The sequence below is a fragment of the Chroicocephalus ridibundus genome, chromosome 7 (genome assembly GCF_963924245.1).
Source record: "Chroicocephalus ridibundus chromosome 7, bChrRid1.1, whole genome shotgun sequence".
In the NCBI taxonomy this organism is placed as follows: Eukaryota; Metazoa; Chordata; class Aves; order Charadriiformes; family Laridae; genus Chroicocephalus; species Chroicocephalus ridibundus.
In genome coordinates this window covers 53,241,398-53,260,618 of record NC_086290.1, presented here as the reverse complement: position 1 = coordinate 53,260,618, position 19,221 = coordinate 53,241,398, and the positions used below count along the sequence as shown (strand labels likewise).

Sequence of the window (19,221 nt, the reverse complement as noted above, 5' to 3'; positions counted from 1 at the left end):
GTTCAATAAAAAAAAAAAAGGAGCGAGCTGTCACGATGCATGGACGTGCAAGGGATGAGGCTGAACCCCTCTGAGGGGAGCGCGCCTCACGGCCGAGCCCCCGGCGGGAATGGCGGGGGTCCCGCCGCGCCTGCGCGCTGTCGCCTGCCCGGCCGGGGGCGGAGGGGAGGCGGTGCGGTGCGGCTGCGCGGCCGCAGTGGCAGCGGCTCCCGCAGCGCCGCCGCCTCGCTGGGAGCCGGCTGCGGGGCGGGCCGGGCCGGGCCGGGCGGGAGGTGGGACAGGACGGGCGAGGCCGGGCGGGGAGCGAGGTTTAGCCGGCGAGAGGCGCAGGATGTCGGCCACGCTGTACGTGCTCTCCACGCTGGGCGGATACGTCCTCACCTCGGCCCTTCTCCTCAAGTGTCCGGGGCTGCTCCACCGACCCAAGCGGCAGCGCTTCCGCTGCCGGCACATCTCCCACCGCGGCGGTGAGTGAGGGGGCGCCGGTCGGGGGGGTGGGGGGGGGCTCGGCTTCCCGCCCTCTCTCCCCTCACGCGGGCGAAGGCAGCGTCCTCCCGCCGCTCCCTGAGGGCTGCCGCCCTCCTTCCCTCCCTCCCCGGCTCCGGGCGCTGGGGGATCCCCTCAGCGATGCCTCCCTGCTTCCTCGGGACGCTTCTCCCCCTGAGGCCCGGGCTGGGAGGGTGCCGAGGGGCTGCCCGGCCGTGCCCGCCGTTCGCAGCCGGCTCCCTTTAAACCTTCCTCCCGCAACCTAATTTTAGGTGCCACCTGCTGACCGGTGCCTTATTTCAAAGCTGAATTAATCTCTGAACTCAAAACGCGTCAGACGAAAATCAGCTTGTTTTACGTGGGGTCGTGATGGTTCCCCTCGCAAACGTGTATATTTTGCCTTCCTAATAATTCTGCATTGTGGTATCTCCCTTCCTTATGAGAGAGAGAGGCGGCTGACTGCTGCTTAGATCGGGTACAAAAGATCAGTCTGTTTGCCTGTGACTGCCTGTTTGCTTTGCCTTCTGGTTTCGGCAGAAACGCCACTTGCCGCGGCTCTGTTCTGCTCCCAGAGCTGCTGCAGACAGTTAATGGTTCGGTGCCCTGGCAAAACCCTTCTCGTTTGGAGAGCCTTGTCTCCTCCACGCACCTCGCGCCAGGGCCTTGTGGGTGGGCTGGTTGCTTCTGTCTAAAATAGACAAAAGATGTTTTTAAAGTTTCTTCTACCTTTTCCAAAGCGTTGGAAGGAAAAAAAAAAATACAGCAAACTGTATTTTTCCTGTTCTTTTCCCTGCTGCCAGATTCAATTAACGAAAACACTGTCAGTCAGTTTTCTAGTTAATATTTTTCCCAAAATTCCCTGGGAAATATGTCAGATGCTGAGTTTAAACCATTTTCAGTGTTGTATCTAGTGTCTGATCACGGTTCTAGGCGATGGTCCTTAACTATTACTACTGCCTTGAATTATTACAACATAAAAACTAGAGATGATCTGTTATAGCTTTTATTACTCGCACTTCCTTCATTTAGTTTATATGACAGATCAAGTTTCTTTATAACTATGGTCTTAATTATAGCATAAAATGCTGTACTTTTGGTTTGGAATGTGTATGTTAGCCAATCCCTGGTACGTATGTATTTACATTCAACAAACAAAGGATCTCATTTTTGATTGTTACCTGTTTGTTTGTTAATTTGCAAGCTATTAAAAACTTGTAGATGACTTTGTTGGAACTTGGTATGATCTCCTTAATCTTCTTTTCTTCTCACTTCTTTGTAATGACCTCGGTTAAGATACACAGCCCGAAGCCTATAATGCGAGTGTTTTGGCCAGTTGCGCTAAGCACCATTAGAAAAACAGGAAAGCCTTACTCAATGGGAGGATTATTCATTAGGCGTTACGAGACAAAGTCCACAGTCTTCAAATTGTCCTGTGTCCGCCTGTATACTGCGAAATACACCTACGGCAGAAGTACAGCCCTTAACCTCTCGTCAGCTTCTTGCTCATCAGGTACCATGAGGCCGAAGATCACTTACTCTTTACTCTCTGTAGTATTTACCTTGTAACTTCAATTCCTGTGGGACTTAAATTCTCATCAGGCTTTAGTCATGCTGTAGCTTTAGACTCAGCATCAGGTTTCCTATTGCATTACTCCTATTAACTTTGGGGATCAAGATAACACTTAACTTGTTTGGCTTTTTCCTCTCCGAGATGAAGCCTCACATGTGAAGTTTTTTAAGTCTGTGCGTTTAGATTTTACTTCTTTCTTCATGCAAGAATTTTCTTATCTCAGTTTATAGCTCATCAGTGGAAGCATCCCTCGATTTATTTATTCACTTTTGCATAACTTTAAAATCAGTCATTTCTGAGATCGATAATTAAGTCTTGATATTCTGTGTTAGAGTCCTCTGTCCGTGCCACCTGCATGGACTGAATTGCAAGGTCTTTGAGACAGGGTAGCATGATGATTTTTCCAGAGTTACAGAATAGTTGAGATTGGAAGGGACCTCTGGAGGTCATCTTATCTGACCAAAGCAGACACAGCTAGAGGAGGTTGATCAGGATCTTGTCCAATTAGGTTTTGCATACATCCAAGGATGGAGGCTCTGCAACCTCTCCAGGCAGACTGTTCCAGAGTTTGATCATTCTTACAAAAAAAAAAAAAGGTGTTTGTTTTTTTCATATGTTTATAAACTGAATTTCATGCATTTCCAGTTGTTCCCATTGCCTCTTGTCCTTTCCCTGGGCACCACTGAGAAGAGTCTGGCTCAGTCTTCTATACTCCTTCCCATCTGGTATTTATACACGTTGGTAAGATCCTCCCAATCCTCTCTTCTCCAGGCTAAACAATTCTAGCACCCTCAGCCTCCAGCCTCTCGTTGTATGCAAGAATCTCTCATCCCTTAATTTTCACAGCCCTTCTTTAGACTTGTCGCAGTAGATCCATGCCTGTCTTGTACTTTGGAGTCCAGAACTGGACATGGCACTCCAGATGGGGCTTCAGCAGTGCTGAGTAGATGGGAACAATCACCTCCCTTGACCTGCTGGCAAAACTCTTCCTAATGGGCTTCTTTGCTTATATTGCAGGGGAAAACCCAAAACGATAGAACTTCTAAGAGTCATCTCCTTGAGCCAGTGCTTGACATTGACTCCCTCTTGTCCCATGGCGGTGCTTTCAAAGTTAGAATGTGCAATCATGATGTTTGGTTGTCATTACCTTTTCTCACAGGAGGCTAAAGTATGCTGGGGAAGGTGATTTCTGTGCGGGAAATGCATGTAGTTCACAATGCAAATGGACAACACGTGAATCTGGAGGTGCATTTAAGTAAATAAAATGTCAGAAGCCCTTCAGTCAGGCCAGCCTTTTCATTTTTAAGAAGGGAGAATGATTTAGTACATCAAATTACTTGCTTGTCTTAGTTCCCTTTTCTGAGTGTGGTTTGTGAAAGCCACATTGCTGATTTCGAGTTCCTCTTTCAGCTGCTATCTCAACTTTTTTCTTAATTTCCCCCAAAAACTACAAGTCAGGCGTTTTGTTGCCAGATGGTTTGACTTGCCATACCTACCTCCCTAACATGTGACTTGTTACATCAGTCACTTAAAGGCTTATTTCTGGAAATTTCTGCCCAGGAATGTTAGGATACTCTTGGTTTATTCACAATTTGAAGATTGACTCAGTTTTTTCCTCCTCTCTTGCCGTTCAGGATGTATGGGCTGTATTATCAGAGCTGATAAGTTATCTAAAGCCTCAATTTTTATTGCAGCTAACTTATAACTAATCATCCAGGTCCTATGCAGGTTTTTCCATCTGTTAGGCAATCATCAGAAGTATATGATGAGATTCTCATGCTCTCCTCTAGCCCTCAGTTACTCTGGTCACTCAGCCTGTTCCTAGTTCTGCAATCAAATTCCACAAAATATTGGCGAATGTTTAATCACAGAAGCTGCTGTGGACTTACCGTATTGAGTTATGTTAAACTGCGCAGATTTTGTCATCATGATTCTAAGTCAGTTAAGTCTCTTTCATTTTGTAAACTAAGCAATGCAAGCTACCCTGATACCAACAACTTTAAATTGATAGTTGCGCGTGCATGGAATTGCGTTGCTTTAATTAAGTAATTAAACACAGACTTAGGTAAGTATGTACTGGTAAGGTCTGGTTAATAGGCAAGGCCTTAGTTGAAGCTTTTATAATTGTTGTTTACAAAGTCTGTCATTCATCACTGTCAAAGAGTACTTAAAATTTGCATAGATATCCTCATCAGTACGTGTATCTTCCTGAAGTTGTTTTGTTTTTCAGTGTATAACAGTGCATATTTTCTGAAGGAGAGAGAAGGCACAACCTTTACAGTCCCTAACCAGGCTGATTTTCAAAGATTTTTATGTAGAGAATGGTGGCTTAAGAGTTGCAGAGTTTACTCCTGCCTGAGAGGAAAATTTAATTTGCTTGTCCTTTCATTTCTTAGCTGGGGTTGATGCGTGTTTCGTTCCTTGTGTATGAGACCTCCCTTTGCCAGCAGCGGAAACCTTTATTGACAGATCTGTGCTGTTTCGGGGAGTATCCTTGCACTGAAAAAAGAGGTTGTCACCTCTTTGAGCATCAACTGGGTTATGCGTTTAGGGAATATCAGCTTCAGTGCTTTTTTTCTTGATTGGTGTCATCCTCCTCCCTCCCCGTCCCCCCAGTTACCTTTGCTCTTGCTACTCCTCCCACTAATTCTGAAGAAGACTTTTTGCATGTACTGTCCTGTGCCTGTGGAGCATATTGTCATAGCCAAATACAATGCCTTTAGGGAAAAACAGGGCTCCCAAACTCCAGTAAAATAAACACTGTTTTGTATATTCAAAGCATTATACAAATCCAAGATAACAGTCTTCTTTTTTTCTTTTTAATTGTTTTACCTTGAGAAAGTTCTGTCTCTTGGGTCTCCCTAGTAGGTTAGCGGCAACAGGGATTTCTGACTCTGGCTTCATACTCATTCCTCCAAATATTTCCTCCAAATATGTAATTTTTTTAATCCTTTTTAACATTTTTAGGTGCTGGAGAGAACCTGGAAAACACAATGGCAGCCTTTCACCAGTGAGTACAAATGGAACTAACAATGCCTAAAGCAGCGGTTTTCTCATTGTCTTCAGTGAGTGAAGCAATCAAGAAAGATAGGACTTCCATCAGTTCTTTGGGGTACAGTGGCCTATTTCTGAAAGTCATCTCTCCTTTGGATGACTTCTGTGGATTGCTAAACATGACTCCAATTTAAACAAGGAGGAACTGGGATACTACAAACTATGATTTGCACACAATGACACGGTGGACTGGCAATTGGAAATAAAACTCCCGTGACCCAATTCCTCCTCTGCTAGCTAATAAAACATGAAACAATACTGCTTCCATGTTTAATGGTGATTGCTTCCCTTAATTTATTTATCACTATAAAGCTATTTTTCAAAGCTAATACCATACACTTTTTTCTAGATACATTGTTGTTTCTCAGAAGTATTTCAGATCATAGCCTAAGTGCTAGTATACAAAGCTGGATTTGAGCAAGTCTGAATCTGTTGACTGCTATTATGGCTGTAAGCAATTCTCTTAGATATTCCACAGTTTCACAGTATTCAGATCCCTCCTCTATATAGAAATTTAATAATTTGTCTCCTAGAATTATTGTGACTAAAATCCTAATGTTAACTGACTTTTAATACACCATCTGTAAAGCTATTAAAAATGTTTGTGTTATGTTTTTTCCCTTCATACACATACTTCATTTGCCCGGTGTGTGAAAGCCTCTTACCTAGGGGTTTAAAATTGAGTTGGTACTGGAAAGCCTTTTAAGCCTCCAGCATTTAAGTAGTGAATTCTAACAAGGTTCTCAAAGGCATTTGAAAAAGAAGCATATCTAAACCTCCAGCTGCCAATGAGCAGTGACCAAATTATGCAGGCTTCTCTTTGTTTTGTTTGGTTTTTTTAATTTGCTTTGTGCTAAGTAGCCTCATCAGTTTGCACATTTCCTTGCAGGCTGAGGAGCGCCAGCTTTCCCAACCAAACAGTGCTATTGAAAGTACTGCAGTATTTTCTATCTCCATGGAAGCTTAGCATACTTTTGTGGTTTTTTTTCCTGCTGGCCTGCCTTTTTTTCAAGTCTGTTACCACAGTTTCTGGGAAGTGCTTCTTTTTTTTTTAACCATTTCTTAATTCTCATTTAGTATCATACTGGTTTTGTATGTATAGGGCTCTTAGAAAGTTATGCCGTAACCTATTTTTATTTCCAGAAGTAAGCTGTAGTACTTATAATAAGGACTGTGCTAGGAGTCAAATCGTGTTTTGTGATAATTCAGACATTTGTCTGTTTCTCTTCTGACCATTTTAATTATTTTATGACTATAGCGTAACAAATGTGCTGAGGTCCACTTTTTGAACTCATGTCAACTGCCAGTAGCAAAGTTCAGTTACTTGTTTTGAGATCGTCTTGGCTGAATAATAGAGGCATATTACTTCTGCAGAAAGCAGAGTCAGAGCGACTCCCTTGTGTTAGGCAGTAGAAAGCGTTCTGGCTTCCTCAGTGGAGGGATAAAGGCTTTGTCCTTCCCATTCGCTCATTCCCATCTCCACTGGTAAGCAAGCAAAGGGAGTTGGGTAGAAAATTGGTGATCTGCATGGTGAAAAATTATCTGGATTGGCTCAGACGGCTGGTATGAATTAATCAATTTATAACCCATCAGATTTTGCATGAAGCCAAATAGGGCGTGCCTGCAAGAACTGTTTTTGCAGGTTTGGACAAGCAGGCGTATCTGACCATTGATGTAATTGAATCCAAAAGAGATTGCTTGTCTGCAGCGTAAGACCCACCCGCTGGGCTTTTTGCCTTGTTGACGGTAACCTAAGTGTTGACAAGCAAATAGTTTTATTTCTGCTTTAACAGTGATTGGTGAATGTTTAATGCTATTGCATGATAATGAAGAAATTAGTATCATAATACATAAACAAAGTGTATGGGGGGAGGAGGCCTTATTGGTAATTTCAAGTTCTATACTAGCTTAATCTACAAATATTCTGGAAAGCAATTATAACCTTTTTGTACCAAAGACAGTGGTTTTTTGGTTTTGCATGGTAAAATGCCTAATAGATTTTTTTGGGCTGTAGTCATGTTACACTGTATTACATGATTCTGTGGTGGTTTTAGATTTTAAAATAACTGATTTTAAGTTAAAAGAGGCACTTGTAATGTCTTAAAGTACTTGGGGATCTGGCATAAAAGATGTCGTAAGAATTTAATTACCAGTTTAATAGCCCCTAATACAGCCATGTACTTTAGCATTGTCTTGACAGGAAGCTGCTAAATAAACTCACCAAGTAATTTCTCATTGTATTTCCTTTTCTTTTATGAACATACTTTGTTTAGAGAGAAAGCTTTAAACACTGTAGTTACCATAATAAAAGTATGTGATCAACTTAGAATTTATAAACTCTAAATATTGTGCTACATTAGGCCTTGCCTAATGGAATTTAGTTTCCAAGGTGAGGCTTTTCTTATGTATTTCCTGGTGTGTCATTTTACTTGAAAACAGTTGGAGTTAAACACAAGCAGAGCTCTATCAGCCTAATTTGCAAATGTGAGCCTGCTTCACAACTTGAGTTTTGGAGCAGTTGGATCTGAATCCAACATATACTTCTGAATCTGGAGAACATCTGGAGTCTTCTCTGGAGTGATGTAGATTTGATGTGTTACTACAGAGCTGCAGAAAAAACCTGATTTCCAGCTGAAAAAACTCAGCTCTTTAAGGAAGCTTATTTAGCAGCAAGCTGTTAGTAAGAGCCTGGCAGGTTCTCAAATTTGTTAACAAGGCAAGTTGTTGTTCTCCTTTTTCTGTGCAGCATCAGTCCTGAATTTCTTAAGCAGTAATATTTGTGATACATTATGCTGGTTAAATGATAATACGTGGTACTAGATGGAACGTCTTCTACAGATTTGGCAAATCTCTTGTAGCATATTTGGAGATGCTTTTCCTCAGGAGAGAAAATTACCCAGAACAGGCTGTGTATCTTCCATGTGTAATAGGATTTTGTTCCTCTCCTAATTCTTAATTGGTGGCACTGGAACACAGTTAAGAAATTGGTTTTAATTTGACAACCCCCTTCTTGACCATTATCCCAGCTGGACCAGAAATTGTGTTAAACGCTTATGGGAGTATGTTCTTTTGTTTTGATTTGTTATTGCCTTTGTGAATGTTTACGGCATGTCTGTACTTCAGCAGTCAATAAAGCACTTTTCTTAAGGAAAAGGCTGTTACTGAAGTCGCAGAGCTTTGTGTCCGGTATAGACTGTACTCACAGATCTTCTAGTTTTTTTTGTAGGTGGATAAAAAGAACAGTGCAGTGTTTTGCTTCAGTTCAGGCTTCACGCTGGGACTTCTAGCTGTCTGCTGGAATGATACCTTCTGAGCATCTTTCCTAGTGAAATGGGCAATTCAGTTCTTGTTGGAGTAAAGCTTAGTTTTTGTGGTTTGGTTTGAGGTTTCTTGTCTCATTTTGCATCAGTATTAATCCTACTTTCTGCTTTCTTTTACTATTCCTCCTGTGAGCTAAGCTTCTATAGAGTGGATTTAGGATTGCATTAGAACTTTTCAAAGCAGCAGATTGGAACAGGAATAGCTATTTTTCTTTGAAAAATATGACTGGGTGTTTTAGTGGTTTATTTTTTTTAAATTAAAATTTTTTCATTAAAATAATTTTTTTAGGTGTAGTTTTGCTAGCCAAAAGCCTGAAAGCCCCAATGCTAATTTCCTGATTGATCCATTCCTGAGTAACTTAAATCAAATTCAAAAGGGCTCTGTCATTTGTTGTTTATGCTTACCACAAAATTGATTACTTTTTTCAAAAGAGCTCGCTTCTTCCAGTGGTAAAGGTGCTGATACTCATAAACATCACGCTCAAAATTCTGAAACAATACTTTAGAAGTGGGTTTCTCAATCCTGAGGTGGTAGGCTGCAGTCAGCGGGTGTGCTGCTTGATTTGTATGGCAGACGGAGCCAAAGCTCCTGAGTTCAAATCCCATCTCTGATTTGTGATATGCTGTTTATTCTTGCATCAGCTTTCCCACTGCAACAGACTTACTTGCTTCTCGCTTTGCAGCAAGATTGTGAGGATTCATTGCATCTTAAAGCATCTAAAGTACCCCCACTGAGATTAGTTTAATTGAATAACATGTATGTGTTAGGTTTGGACCTGTATGAAATACATGTGTGGTTGAAGGCAGACTTCTTTGCTTGCAGTGCGGTTAATATAGGAACAGACATGTTGGAGCTAGATTGTCACCTGACGAAAGATGAGCAAGTGGTTGTGTCCCATGATGAGAACCTGAAGAGATCAACAGGAGTTGATGTCAACATATCCGACCTCAAATACTCTGTAAGTTGAAGAATAAATGTTAGTGCTAGATGATGTTTAAAAACGTGTTTGTAGAGTGGCTGGGGTGGGCAGGAAGGGGGTGTGTGTGTGTGTGCATGTCTAGTATCCAAAATCTAAGGAAGGGATTCATCTTGTCTTACTGAAAAAAGAAAGTTAACTAGGCTCCCTGTGTAGTCAAAGGAGAAAAACCGGCACATTTCCAGAGGGTGATTAACCAATCCAGTAGTAGGTTGGATGAAAAGCTTTCTGGAGGTGGGCCTGTGTTGCCATACTGGTGACAAAGGAAGCTTCGTCAACAAGCTCCTTCTCGTATGACCGGCTTTTTAATGGGAAAACCGGTAGATGAATCCCACCCGCATTGACAGTTTTAAAAGCCTGGTTTACAGAACTGTCTTTCCATCTGGTATTTAAGTGGAATTCTCAGAATTTTCAGACAGGCATCTGGAAACATTTTGCCTTACTCAGCTACAGGTAACACAAGTCTAAGAATGCCAAATAGTTCAAGTAATAATGAATACGATGCTTCTAAGTCACATTTTGTGCAAGAAGGTTTAAAAAAAATATGATTTTTGTCTTCAAAGATAATTTACATGGCTTATGAATTATATTTTTTTGTCTTTTTCGAGAAAAGTCGTGATTATGTCCCTGCATTTGAGTTAGCGTTCCATTTCCCTTTATTTTTAAGGAACTTCCACCATATCTCTGCAAGTTGGATGTCACATTCCAGAAAGGTAAGGTTTTGTCTTTTGCTGTTTCAATTTACAGTAACTAATTTTCCATTATTGTAGTGTGGCAATTTTTTATTTTGACGAAGAGTAGAAAAGTGGAGTTGCTTCTGTCCATATCATGATAAGAGAAGTTTTAAAAGGAAAATATAATTCTAGCTTTAGAAGCCAAAATATGGGTTTTTTACATACCAGTTGGCAGTGACTAAGTTTAAGATGTAAGGTATCTTTCCCAGGTAAACATTGCCATTGTTTCCTTGTCTGCTTCTTGCAGCTGCTACTTTCCAGTTCCCTTGTGAGATCTTCAGAAGGTGCTGATTGAAAATTTGGTGTTCCAAAAACAAAGAGAAGGCAGAGGAGAGTTTCTTTACAAGTCAGAAGCCGTTGTGCTGGTGTACTCGGCTTGAAGTACTACAAGGTGTCAGATAATATAGACATTTTCAGATGGGTGAATGGAAAGAGTAGTAGTTACTGTATGTATGACTTAAAGTTCAGTACCAATATTGCTGCAAGAGAGGAAAGCCTAGAAAAAGACTAACCTGTTTACTTGTGAAAGCTGTGGTTTATGGGACTGTGATTTGCATAACGCATACTAAGAGCTCTTCTACCTGGAAAAGGCTACTGGAGATTATATCAGGTGTGTTTGCTCGAGGGGCTTTGTGGTTATCTTGTGTAGCCTTTCCATATTTGAATTGCCCAGCAAGCAAATGTTGTGTTAAACTTTTCTTTTCAGAATTGCAAAATACTTAAAATGCATCGAGAGGAGGTCCATGACGTGTTATTTTCACACGTATATATCCTTTGCTTATGTACAATAATACAAATTTTGTTTATGTACAATAATACAAAGAGATGGCAAGAGCCTTCAGTTAATTCCTTAGAGCCACAAGCAGTTTCAGACAATAAAATTTGGGGAGTTTGCTTTATGTTCCCTTTACTCATTATGCTTCTCCAGTAAATCTTCCTAGAAGGAAAAGGTTTTCTCATTTGGTTTCATTTCATATTAATCTCATCGCAGTTGGTATGTGGTAACTGAGCCTGTGTTTGCTATTTTGGGATTTTAACGATGCCTGCACTCCTACTGTTGCTAAATAACGTCTGAATTTATGAAGTTGAAAGCAAAACGTGCAATATGCTTAGGGCATTTTCATTATGGAAGTGAGCTTGTCATAATTAATTACAACTATCCGAATTAAGCAATTTTTACTTTTTTTTTATTATTTTCAGTTAAAAAAATTGTTAATTCTGGGAATTATATATTCTTTTCAATTTTAAGGTAACAAGTGCTCTGACATCTCACTGCAGTTTATTAAAAATGGTCACAGCAGTGTCAATGTTCTTGTTTCCCCAGAATGTCACTGCGAGGGAAAAGACAACCGTATTCCACTCCTGAAAGAGGTGTTTGAGGCGTTTCCACAAACTCCTGTCAACATTGACATCAAAGTGAACAACAACGTGTTGATCAAAAAGGTACGTGAAAATCTGTGCTGAGCTGAGACTGAATGTCACGTAGTGATGTTGAAATTCCAAAAGAAAAGGTTCTTGGAGTTGCTATCAGTCTGTGACACTAAAATATGTGTTCTTGGACCGCTTCATCCGTCACGTGTTAGATCTTGCTCCATGTATGAGGTAATACAGAAGACAGAGAAATGATCTTGTCAAGATATACAGCAAACAGCTCTTTACTGACCCTTCGTCTTGACATGAAACTGATGCTACGCTGCTAGAGACGTGTTTGGTTTGTACTTCATATGAAGGGTCTTCTTACAGACTGTTGCCTACCAAAGCAGCATAAAAACATGATATCAGCATAAGTGTTCGTCACAGACCAGGAAATCTGCTTTCCATCTGATACTATTTTGCCATTTAGTTTTCTTAATTTATGTAGAGTTTTTGTAGGTATAATGGTCTTTCCTTTTATCTGTTGACCCAAACACCTGATTCTTCTCAGTCAAAGCAGCACAAGCACAGCACGAGTTGTGAGACCGTATAGAAGAACTATCTTCTCTCTAACAGCTTAGATAGTTGAAAAGTAGCGAGTGGAGTTCCAGTTATATAATGCTGCACATAATTTTCAATGAATACATGATAGTGTTCTGCTTTTTTATATTGCAGGTTTCAGAGCTGGTGAGTCAGTATAAGCGAGAGCATTTGACAGTATGGGGGAATGCAAATTATGAGGTTGTATCAAAGTGTCTTAAGGAGGTAAGAATGGGTCCAAGCTAAGCTTTGTTCTTGCCTGCTTGCTACTGTGTGGCGACAAAATTTACAGAAAAGCATCCTGTAAATCAAGATCTGGTCAGCTCTGCCAGACTGTCAGATGTGATGGGAAATTTTGCACTTAGATTGTATTCTGCTTACTGCACTGTTACAGTAAAACAAGCACAGTTAACCCCCATGTACTCTACAATAAAATACTTGAGGAACTAACCTTCATCATGCTTTATTCTTGTTCTATAAAATATAAGGTGTTATGATTGTATGCCAGGAACTCTTAGAGCCTGTTTTGCGCATCATTCATGTGGTACAAAAGCAATTTTTCTAAGGATTGCTTATTATGTGTTTCTTTTTATGAAAATAATGGATGTGGCCACTAGTTGACACACACTTATATTAATATGAAGCTATTTTACAGCTATAGATTCTATTCCTTTTTGTGCTGACGAATTGTACAATTTAGAATTAAATGAAAATTGTGCTTAGTCCGAAGGAGTTACGCACCTGAGTGAAACTGATCTAGGTGAGAGTACAGATACTGTTCGGATTTATCTGTGTAGGACAATGCCCTGTTTCCTACCTGAACAGCAGTTACATTTGTTCATTTTCGCAGCATCAATGCCTGAATATTTTGGTGCATAAACAGCATCTTCAAAAATATGTTGTGAAGTGAGTTCACGTGATAGCAAACTGTAACAAATCCTGTGCTAAAGCACAGCTTGTTCTTTGCAGTAATACTAGTCTAAGAGAAAATGCTGCATAGTGTGATGCAGTCTGGAAAGATGATGAAGGCAGGTAACAAAAGCATTACTGCGACTAATGAAACTTTACCTTTTCAGGTCCCAATGCCCCTTAAACTTTTGCTTGGATTACAAGCTACCAGAAAGAGTAATTTAAATTCAGTGCAGGCATATAATGAAGAGTTGGCAGCCTAATCTTTAGGTGCAAGTGCTAAACTTTAAACATGCATTGATGAGTAAATTTAATTGCGACAGTCTCAATAATCTACCAAGATAATTTAGAGTCTGTCTTTCCTGGTTCCTGCAGAATGCTGACATTCCCATCATCTTCTGTTTGCAACGTGTCCTCCTGCTCCTTGGCCTGTTCTATACCGGTCTGCTGCCATTCATTCCTTTCAAGGAAGAATTCTTGGAAATTCCTATGCCTTCAATCATCCTCAAGTGAGTGAGAGCCCATCAGTGGGTGCTGCGCTGCAATGGTAGCAAAGCAAGTGAATGATAATGCCAGCTTGAGCATGGTTTAGTTGCTATCCTTGGGCTGAGGATACTGTTTTGTTAGTTTAGGCACTTCTGTATGTTCCTAAGGGAAAGCTGTGCAGATCTGCTCCTCTGTGTTTAACCTGTCTCTAGCAGTTCTGAGTTACTCAGTTGTTACTGCCTGTGTATATCAATGTTTCCTGTTTACAGTGTCTCCTGTAAATACTGTCTTCATGCAGCTGCCTTTGCAATGTAGCTTGTGCCGATGCCGTTGAGATAGTAACATGTAGCAGTGTTGTACAAATAACTAATTCTTGCCCTTTCCTCCCTCTTTCTTGAGGGAGATCTCTGCTGCTTCTCTTAAATGTAGCACATTTCGCTTGTGTAACCCAATTCTAAGTCACAGTCTTAGTGAAATTACTGCACTAATTTGAGAAACTGCAAGATTAATTCTTCAAGTTCCATTTGCAGGAACATCTCAAGTAACATTTTAATCTCTGCTCTGGTAATTTTTTGTCTCCTCTTCCTCAACAGGCTGAAAGAACCTCAGAAGATTACAAGAAGCCAGAAATTTATTATCTGGCTAGCTGATACGTAAGATTTTAATATTATTAAATTTTTATTTATATTTTGCCTATATATAACAATTGGCTCAAGCAACTAAGACTAGGTATTGCTATAGCTACTTATTATGCTGTAATTTTTTTCAGTTCCCTCTAGCTCTTTTATCTCCGCAGCATAAATCATATTCAAACCTTATGTAGGTGTTCCTGTATGCTTTTATTTTTCATACACTGAAACATACTGAGGTGCAGTAACAGTGGGCATTATTCCAATTTAGTCTATTTAGTTTCTGTCGTTAAGTGTGTTCTGTTAATTAGCATGCAAGTAGATTCAGAATGCAGCTTTCTCGTTTCATGGGATTGTGACTGTTTCATAATGTTGTCAGAGGAGATACTGTTTGGCATATATGGAACACACTGCTTTTTAAGAGTATCTGTGCTTCAGAGGCAACTTAGTCATAGGCTTTCAGAGGTTGAACGTGATTGCTGTGTCTTCTGGCTCTTGCTTTTGTGCCTGACATCTGCTAGTTTGATTTCTTGAGTGGCCAGTAGAGTTTTCATATCTTCTGGCGTGAAGGATAAAATCTCTTCTGAAAGCAAAGGGATTGATTCATCGGACATGGTACAGGTACCTGTGCGGTGAAGGAGGAGTCGGCTGGATTTGATCTTTAGAAGAGTTGATACAAATATCCACCGCTAATACAAATTTCTGAGTATCTGTGTTAACCAGTCTTGAGTTGCTTGAACTAAAAGGTTTTTATAATTAGGTTTCTAATCACTTTCTTGTGGAAAAAAAAAAGAATCTAAATGCTCTATGGAAAACTTAGTATAGAACATCAACACTGAAAATTTCATGTATACTTCAAGTTCCTAAATAATATTGTTCTCCTTTCTGCAGCTTGCTAATGCGGAAAGCACTTTTTGACCACCTCACTGCTCGGGGCATTCAGGTACAGCGTGGCAAAGCTGAAGTAAATGTACCTTTAACCTAGTGAGGATTTGAACCAGCCAGATATGGCCTTAAGGTGGATTCATGTTCTCCACAACATCATCTATCATGTTGCTAGCTTATGCTGTTATATTTGCAGTTCTGTAGTTGCTAAGGAAGAATTGTATACCTGGAAAAAACTCTTTTACTTTAAATCCCTTTAAGATTTTTTTTTTTCCCCTCACTTCAAACTTAAGCCTACAAAATCTGCTAAACTGCTTAGCTGTTTTGGGCTTTTCACAAAGTAATATTTTGATTTCTGGAAATACCTGAAGTCTCAGGTAAAGAAATGGAGTTGGAGTCACCTCTAGAAAATGCCCCCTTTTGGAGGGTGAGGAGGAAGAAGTTGGGTATGTTTGTGTGCAGGTCTTTGGCATCAGAGTGTAATCATTTATCATTTTAAATATATGCAGCATAATCTCTCTCGCATGAACAAATTTAGGTCAAAAGTCACCTTGCTTAAAAATCTGAGTATTTCCTGTAATAATTGTCTTTCTATCTCATCTTACAGGTGTATATTTGGGTACTGAATGAAGAACAAGAATACAAGAGGGCATTTGATCTGGGAGCAACTGGAGTGATGACAGACTATCCAACAAAACTTAAGGAGTTTTTACACAATTATCCAGCGTAAAGGAAGAAACCCAAGGAAGTGCTTGCAGAATAGCTTGCGAGCCAAGGATTTTCTTCATAAAAAAAAGTTAAGAAAAAGAGAGCAGCATACACAGACCATTCTTTGAAAGATGTAATTCGATGATCTCTTACCTTGTTGTCAAGTTGCTACCTAATGTAAAGGTTGTCTATTTATTTTAAAACTTTAATTACATAGTTTACATTTGTAAATAGCTCATTTAGCAACGGCGCACTTCACAAGTAGCAATGACTAGAAAGGAAGTTGCTGGATAGGATACCTGTAGATAACAAGCGTTATTTTACTTGTCACAAGTGTTCCTAAGCAGATGTCAAGACATGTCAGTTATTCCAGTTGTACTCTAGTGGGCAGAAACTAAAGAATTTTTGAAAGGGTACCCTGTGTGTATGCATTTCTTGTGTTGCTTTCAGTTTTCAGACAACTTGTAGGACAAAAAAGAAAAGCAACGCACAGGAGAAACAGAAAGCAGAATCTGTGGCTAGCCAGATAGTTTAGCCTGTGAAGTGTAGTCAATAAAGGCGGTCACGTTTTTATCAAATTAACTCACTTGGTCAGTATAGATTTACTCCATTACTCCAGTGATAAGAATGTTGAGCTTGAGTTGCAACTGTATTTAGACCCCTTTCTGATGTGATGGCAATACTGTGACTTACTGGTCAAGGCCTAAATACAGCATTTAAGCCAGGTTCTGGGTTTGACACTGAGTTCCACTGCAAGGGTCTAGGTTTGCCTCTGGTTCTGACCTGCCTATCAGGCCAGCATGGCACAGCAGTAGCTAGCTTTCCAGAAAGGAAGATTGCACTTTCTGCAGATTACACTTCCTTTGAAATAGTCTTTTCACAAAGGAAGCCAATGTTTTTGCACGTTTCTAGTTCTAACATCTGTTGGCTTGGTGAATGGAAAGTTGTTTTTAGGGTGAGGGACCAAAAAAGATTAAATTTGGTCAGGGGTTTCAGGAACAAATTAAAATGTTCGTATTAAATGGATTCACCCGAAGCAGATTTATATGCATACTTCTAAAAGGAGCAAATGTCAGTCTAGGATGTGTGTAAATTTTAGTCTTTCCTCTCCACAAAAGTATATTCAATATTCATTAAGTTTATGTGCATGGACATGGAAGTAACTTTACTGGCAAAAGCCAGGAAACCCCAAGTGTGGCATGGGGTCAGATAAGAATGTATTTCTGGAAGCTCACATGCTGTTCTGTCATTGTGAACAGGTGTTACATGTGTGTCAAACAGATTTGAGCCTGCAGTGCCTGTGTGCTTTGGTGTTGTCACGTTAGTGGTATGGGGTTTTCAGAAGGAATTTGATTACTGTAGCTCAATTATACAAAATTACATGTATAAAGCTCAGTCATCTAATCATCAGATACTGCTGTAACAAAACTATTGTTTAGTGATAGTATTTACTTCTTTAAGGAACTTTATGTGAAAATCATAAATCTTAATAATAAATATAGTAGCCAGATGCAAGAGTATATGTACTGCAAGGTATACTCACTGCTACAAAAACTTGTAAGTAATTTTTTTCCCTTGCTAGCTCAGATTTGGAAGGGCTCTTGTGTCACTCCATTGGCTGCTGTGCCATACTTCTAATTGCAGAGCATCTTTGCTATTTCATTATGTCTGTCAGTAGGCTGTCAGCGTTATAATGTCAAGTCCGTCTGGATGGATAATATTCATTTGTGCATCGTAATTCCTTTCTGAGGAATATTTCCACGTGGATGAAGTGGAAGAAACTACTGCATTTACTCTTTAAGTGAACTTGTGATGATGGTAGCAAATGAGTTAATGGTGTCCTTCCAAATATCTGCCTGGTTAAGATGGCTGTAAATTCAATTTCCTCTTAATCAGGCTTGTTGCTTGTTGAATGGAAGAGAGGGAAATGTAACTTCCTAACTGTTCATAGGAAAAAGGATGAAGATATTTATTATGTGCTAAGCTTCTTGTTTCCCTTTTAGACCAGATAACTGCTAATAATTAGGCTATTCATAGTCCTGCCTGCTTTCCAGTAGTCACAAAATAGTTATAGAATAGGCTCCAGATGCAGCTCAGTAGGTAAATGAAAAACTTTCACCCTTTCTGTCTTAATTTGGTTTACTAGCCAGTGTGTAGCTCCAGACAGTTTTTATGCAGTGTGGTTTTCTTCAACTCAATTTTATTCCTATTGAATTTCCAACACGGACACCAATATTAAGATGCAAATATAATTCTGGTTTTAGACAATACTACCAAATAGCACTTATACATTAAGACTTTTAGGCTAGGAAAAGCTAAGCTTTAAAATACCAGTCTTGATTTCTGGACTTGATCTCTCAAGAGACAGATGATTATTCAGTTTCTCTCTCAAGTTTCCCTCATCCCTGCATAAATAAGCTATTTTGCTTTATTCTGTATTGAGTGACAAAGCACAGTTATTGAAATGACAAATTTAATTTTTTAATTTCATTTTAATCTTTTTCCTCTTTCTCTCTAGCAGTGGTGTCGGAAACTTCTGCTTTCAAAGATGCTCAATGCATTTTTAAACCACTCGTGTTCCTACGTCTGATGTAGCTTTTGACTGTGCTGTTTATACATGACCTCTCTTTAATAAGTCTGTCTGAAATTTGAGTCAAGTTATATGGGAGGGATGGGGTTCAGAGCTGGAAAAGCTGCTGAATTTGTTCAGTCACCCATTTGGGCTTTAGTACAAGAGCTAAAGTTCGATGTTTTGAGACAGGTAGCGTTGCATGGATGAGGCCGTGAATCGGAGCACCAATGCACAGGGCTTAGGCCATGATAACTGTTTGTAACAAAATAACATGGAATTGAGGTAACTGTAGAATGTTTGTTTTATCAAATCACTGTTTTGAATATTCCAGAACTTGCTGTGTGATTTTTAAACCACTTGTACAGAAAAGCATTTGTTGAGCATTTGCACAGCTGTCCAGGAGGATGTTCAGTTAATCTCTCTCTCCAAGGTGAGATTCTTTTCAGGTACTTTTAGCTCTAAGTATTGTTTAACACTTACTGTGTTCTCGACCCAATTGCAAAATATTTTATGTATGAAGGATGCTGCATGTATTTCATGCACTTTTAATTTGCAGGAAGTCTTGTGGACCTCTCCAGCTCCAAGTCTATGAAGTGATTTTTCTTTTCTTGTAAAGAAAGATTGATGCTCTTGAAATGTGACACATTAAAACATCTTTGCTCATAAAAGATCTAAAACTAAATGCTTATTAATTGTGATTTTTTGCCTAAAAGTATAATTTCTGAGACTATGATATTATATTTATAGTGTAGTAAAAATTGAGCTTTGATGGTAGTCTTTTTATGTGGATAGGGTTGCTGAAAAGAAGGGTGTATCTTACATACTCAACTTTAAATTAATTTTTGGCAATGATATTGGTTTTTTCATATAGTAATCATAGCATCTGCAATTACGTGCAGCTAATGAAGCCTGCAGAGGACTTCAGCCTGCCTTCTCCA

General features: G+C 39.7%; 1 protein-coding gene across 1 annotated transcript; it reads left to right on the top strand.

The window, feature by feature from the left end:
- The first annotated feature begins 262 nt into the window (after positions 1–262).
- GDPD1 (glycerophosphodiester phosphodiesterase domain containing 1) lies at positions 263–18,937 on the top strand. Its single transcript, XM_063341683.1, has 10 exons — positions 263–467; positions 5,024–5,066; positions 9,254–9,389; positions 10,075–10,120; positions 11,466–11,584; positions 12,230–12,319; positions 13,379–13,512; positions 14,083–14,142; positions 15,010–15,061; positions 15,611–18,937. The coding sequence occupies exons 1-10, from the start codon at positions 332–334 to the stop codon at positions 15,731–15,733; spliced, it is 939 nt and encodes a 312-aa protein (XP_063197753.1). The 5' UTR covers positions 263–331; the 3' UTR covers positions 15,734–18,937.
- The last annotated feature ends 284 nt before the right edge of the window (positions 18,938–19,221 follow it).

Coding starts and splice junctions, on each gene's coding strand:
- GDPD1 (XM_063341683.1), top strand. CDS start 332: ATGTCGGCCACGCTGTACGTGCTCTCCACGCTGGGCGGATACGTCCTC. Junction 5,067..9,253: donor ACAATGGCAGCCTTTCACCA/GTGAGTACAAAT, acceptor CTTTGCTTGCAG/TGCGGTTAATATAGGAACAG. Junction 14,143..15,009: donor ATTATCTGGCTAGCTGATAC/GTAAGATTTTAA, acceptor TCCTTTCTGCAG/CTTGCTAATGCGGAAAGCAC.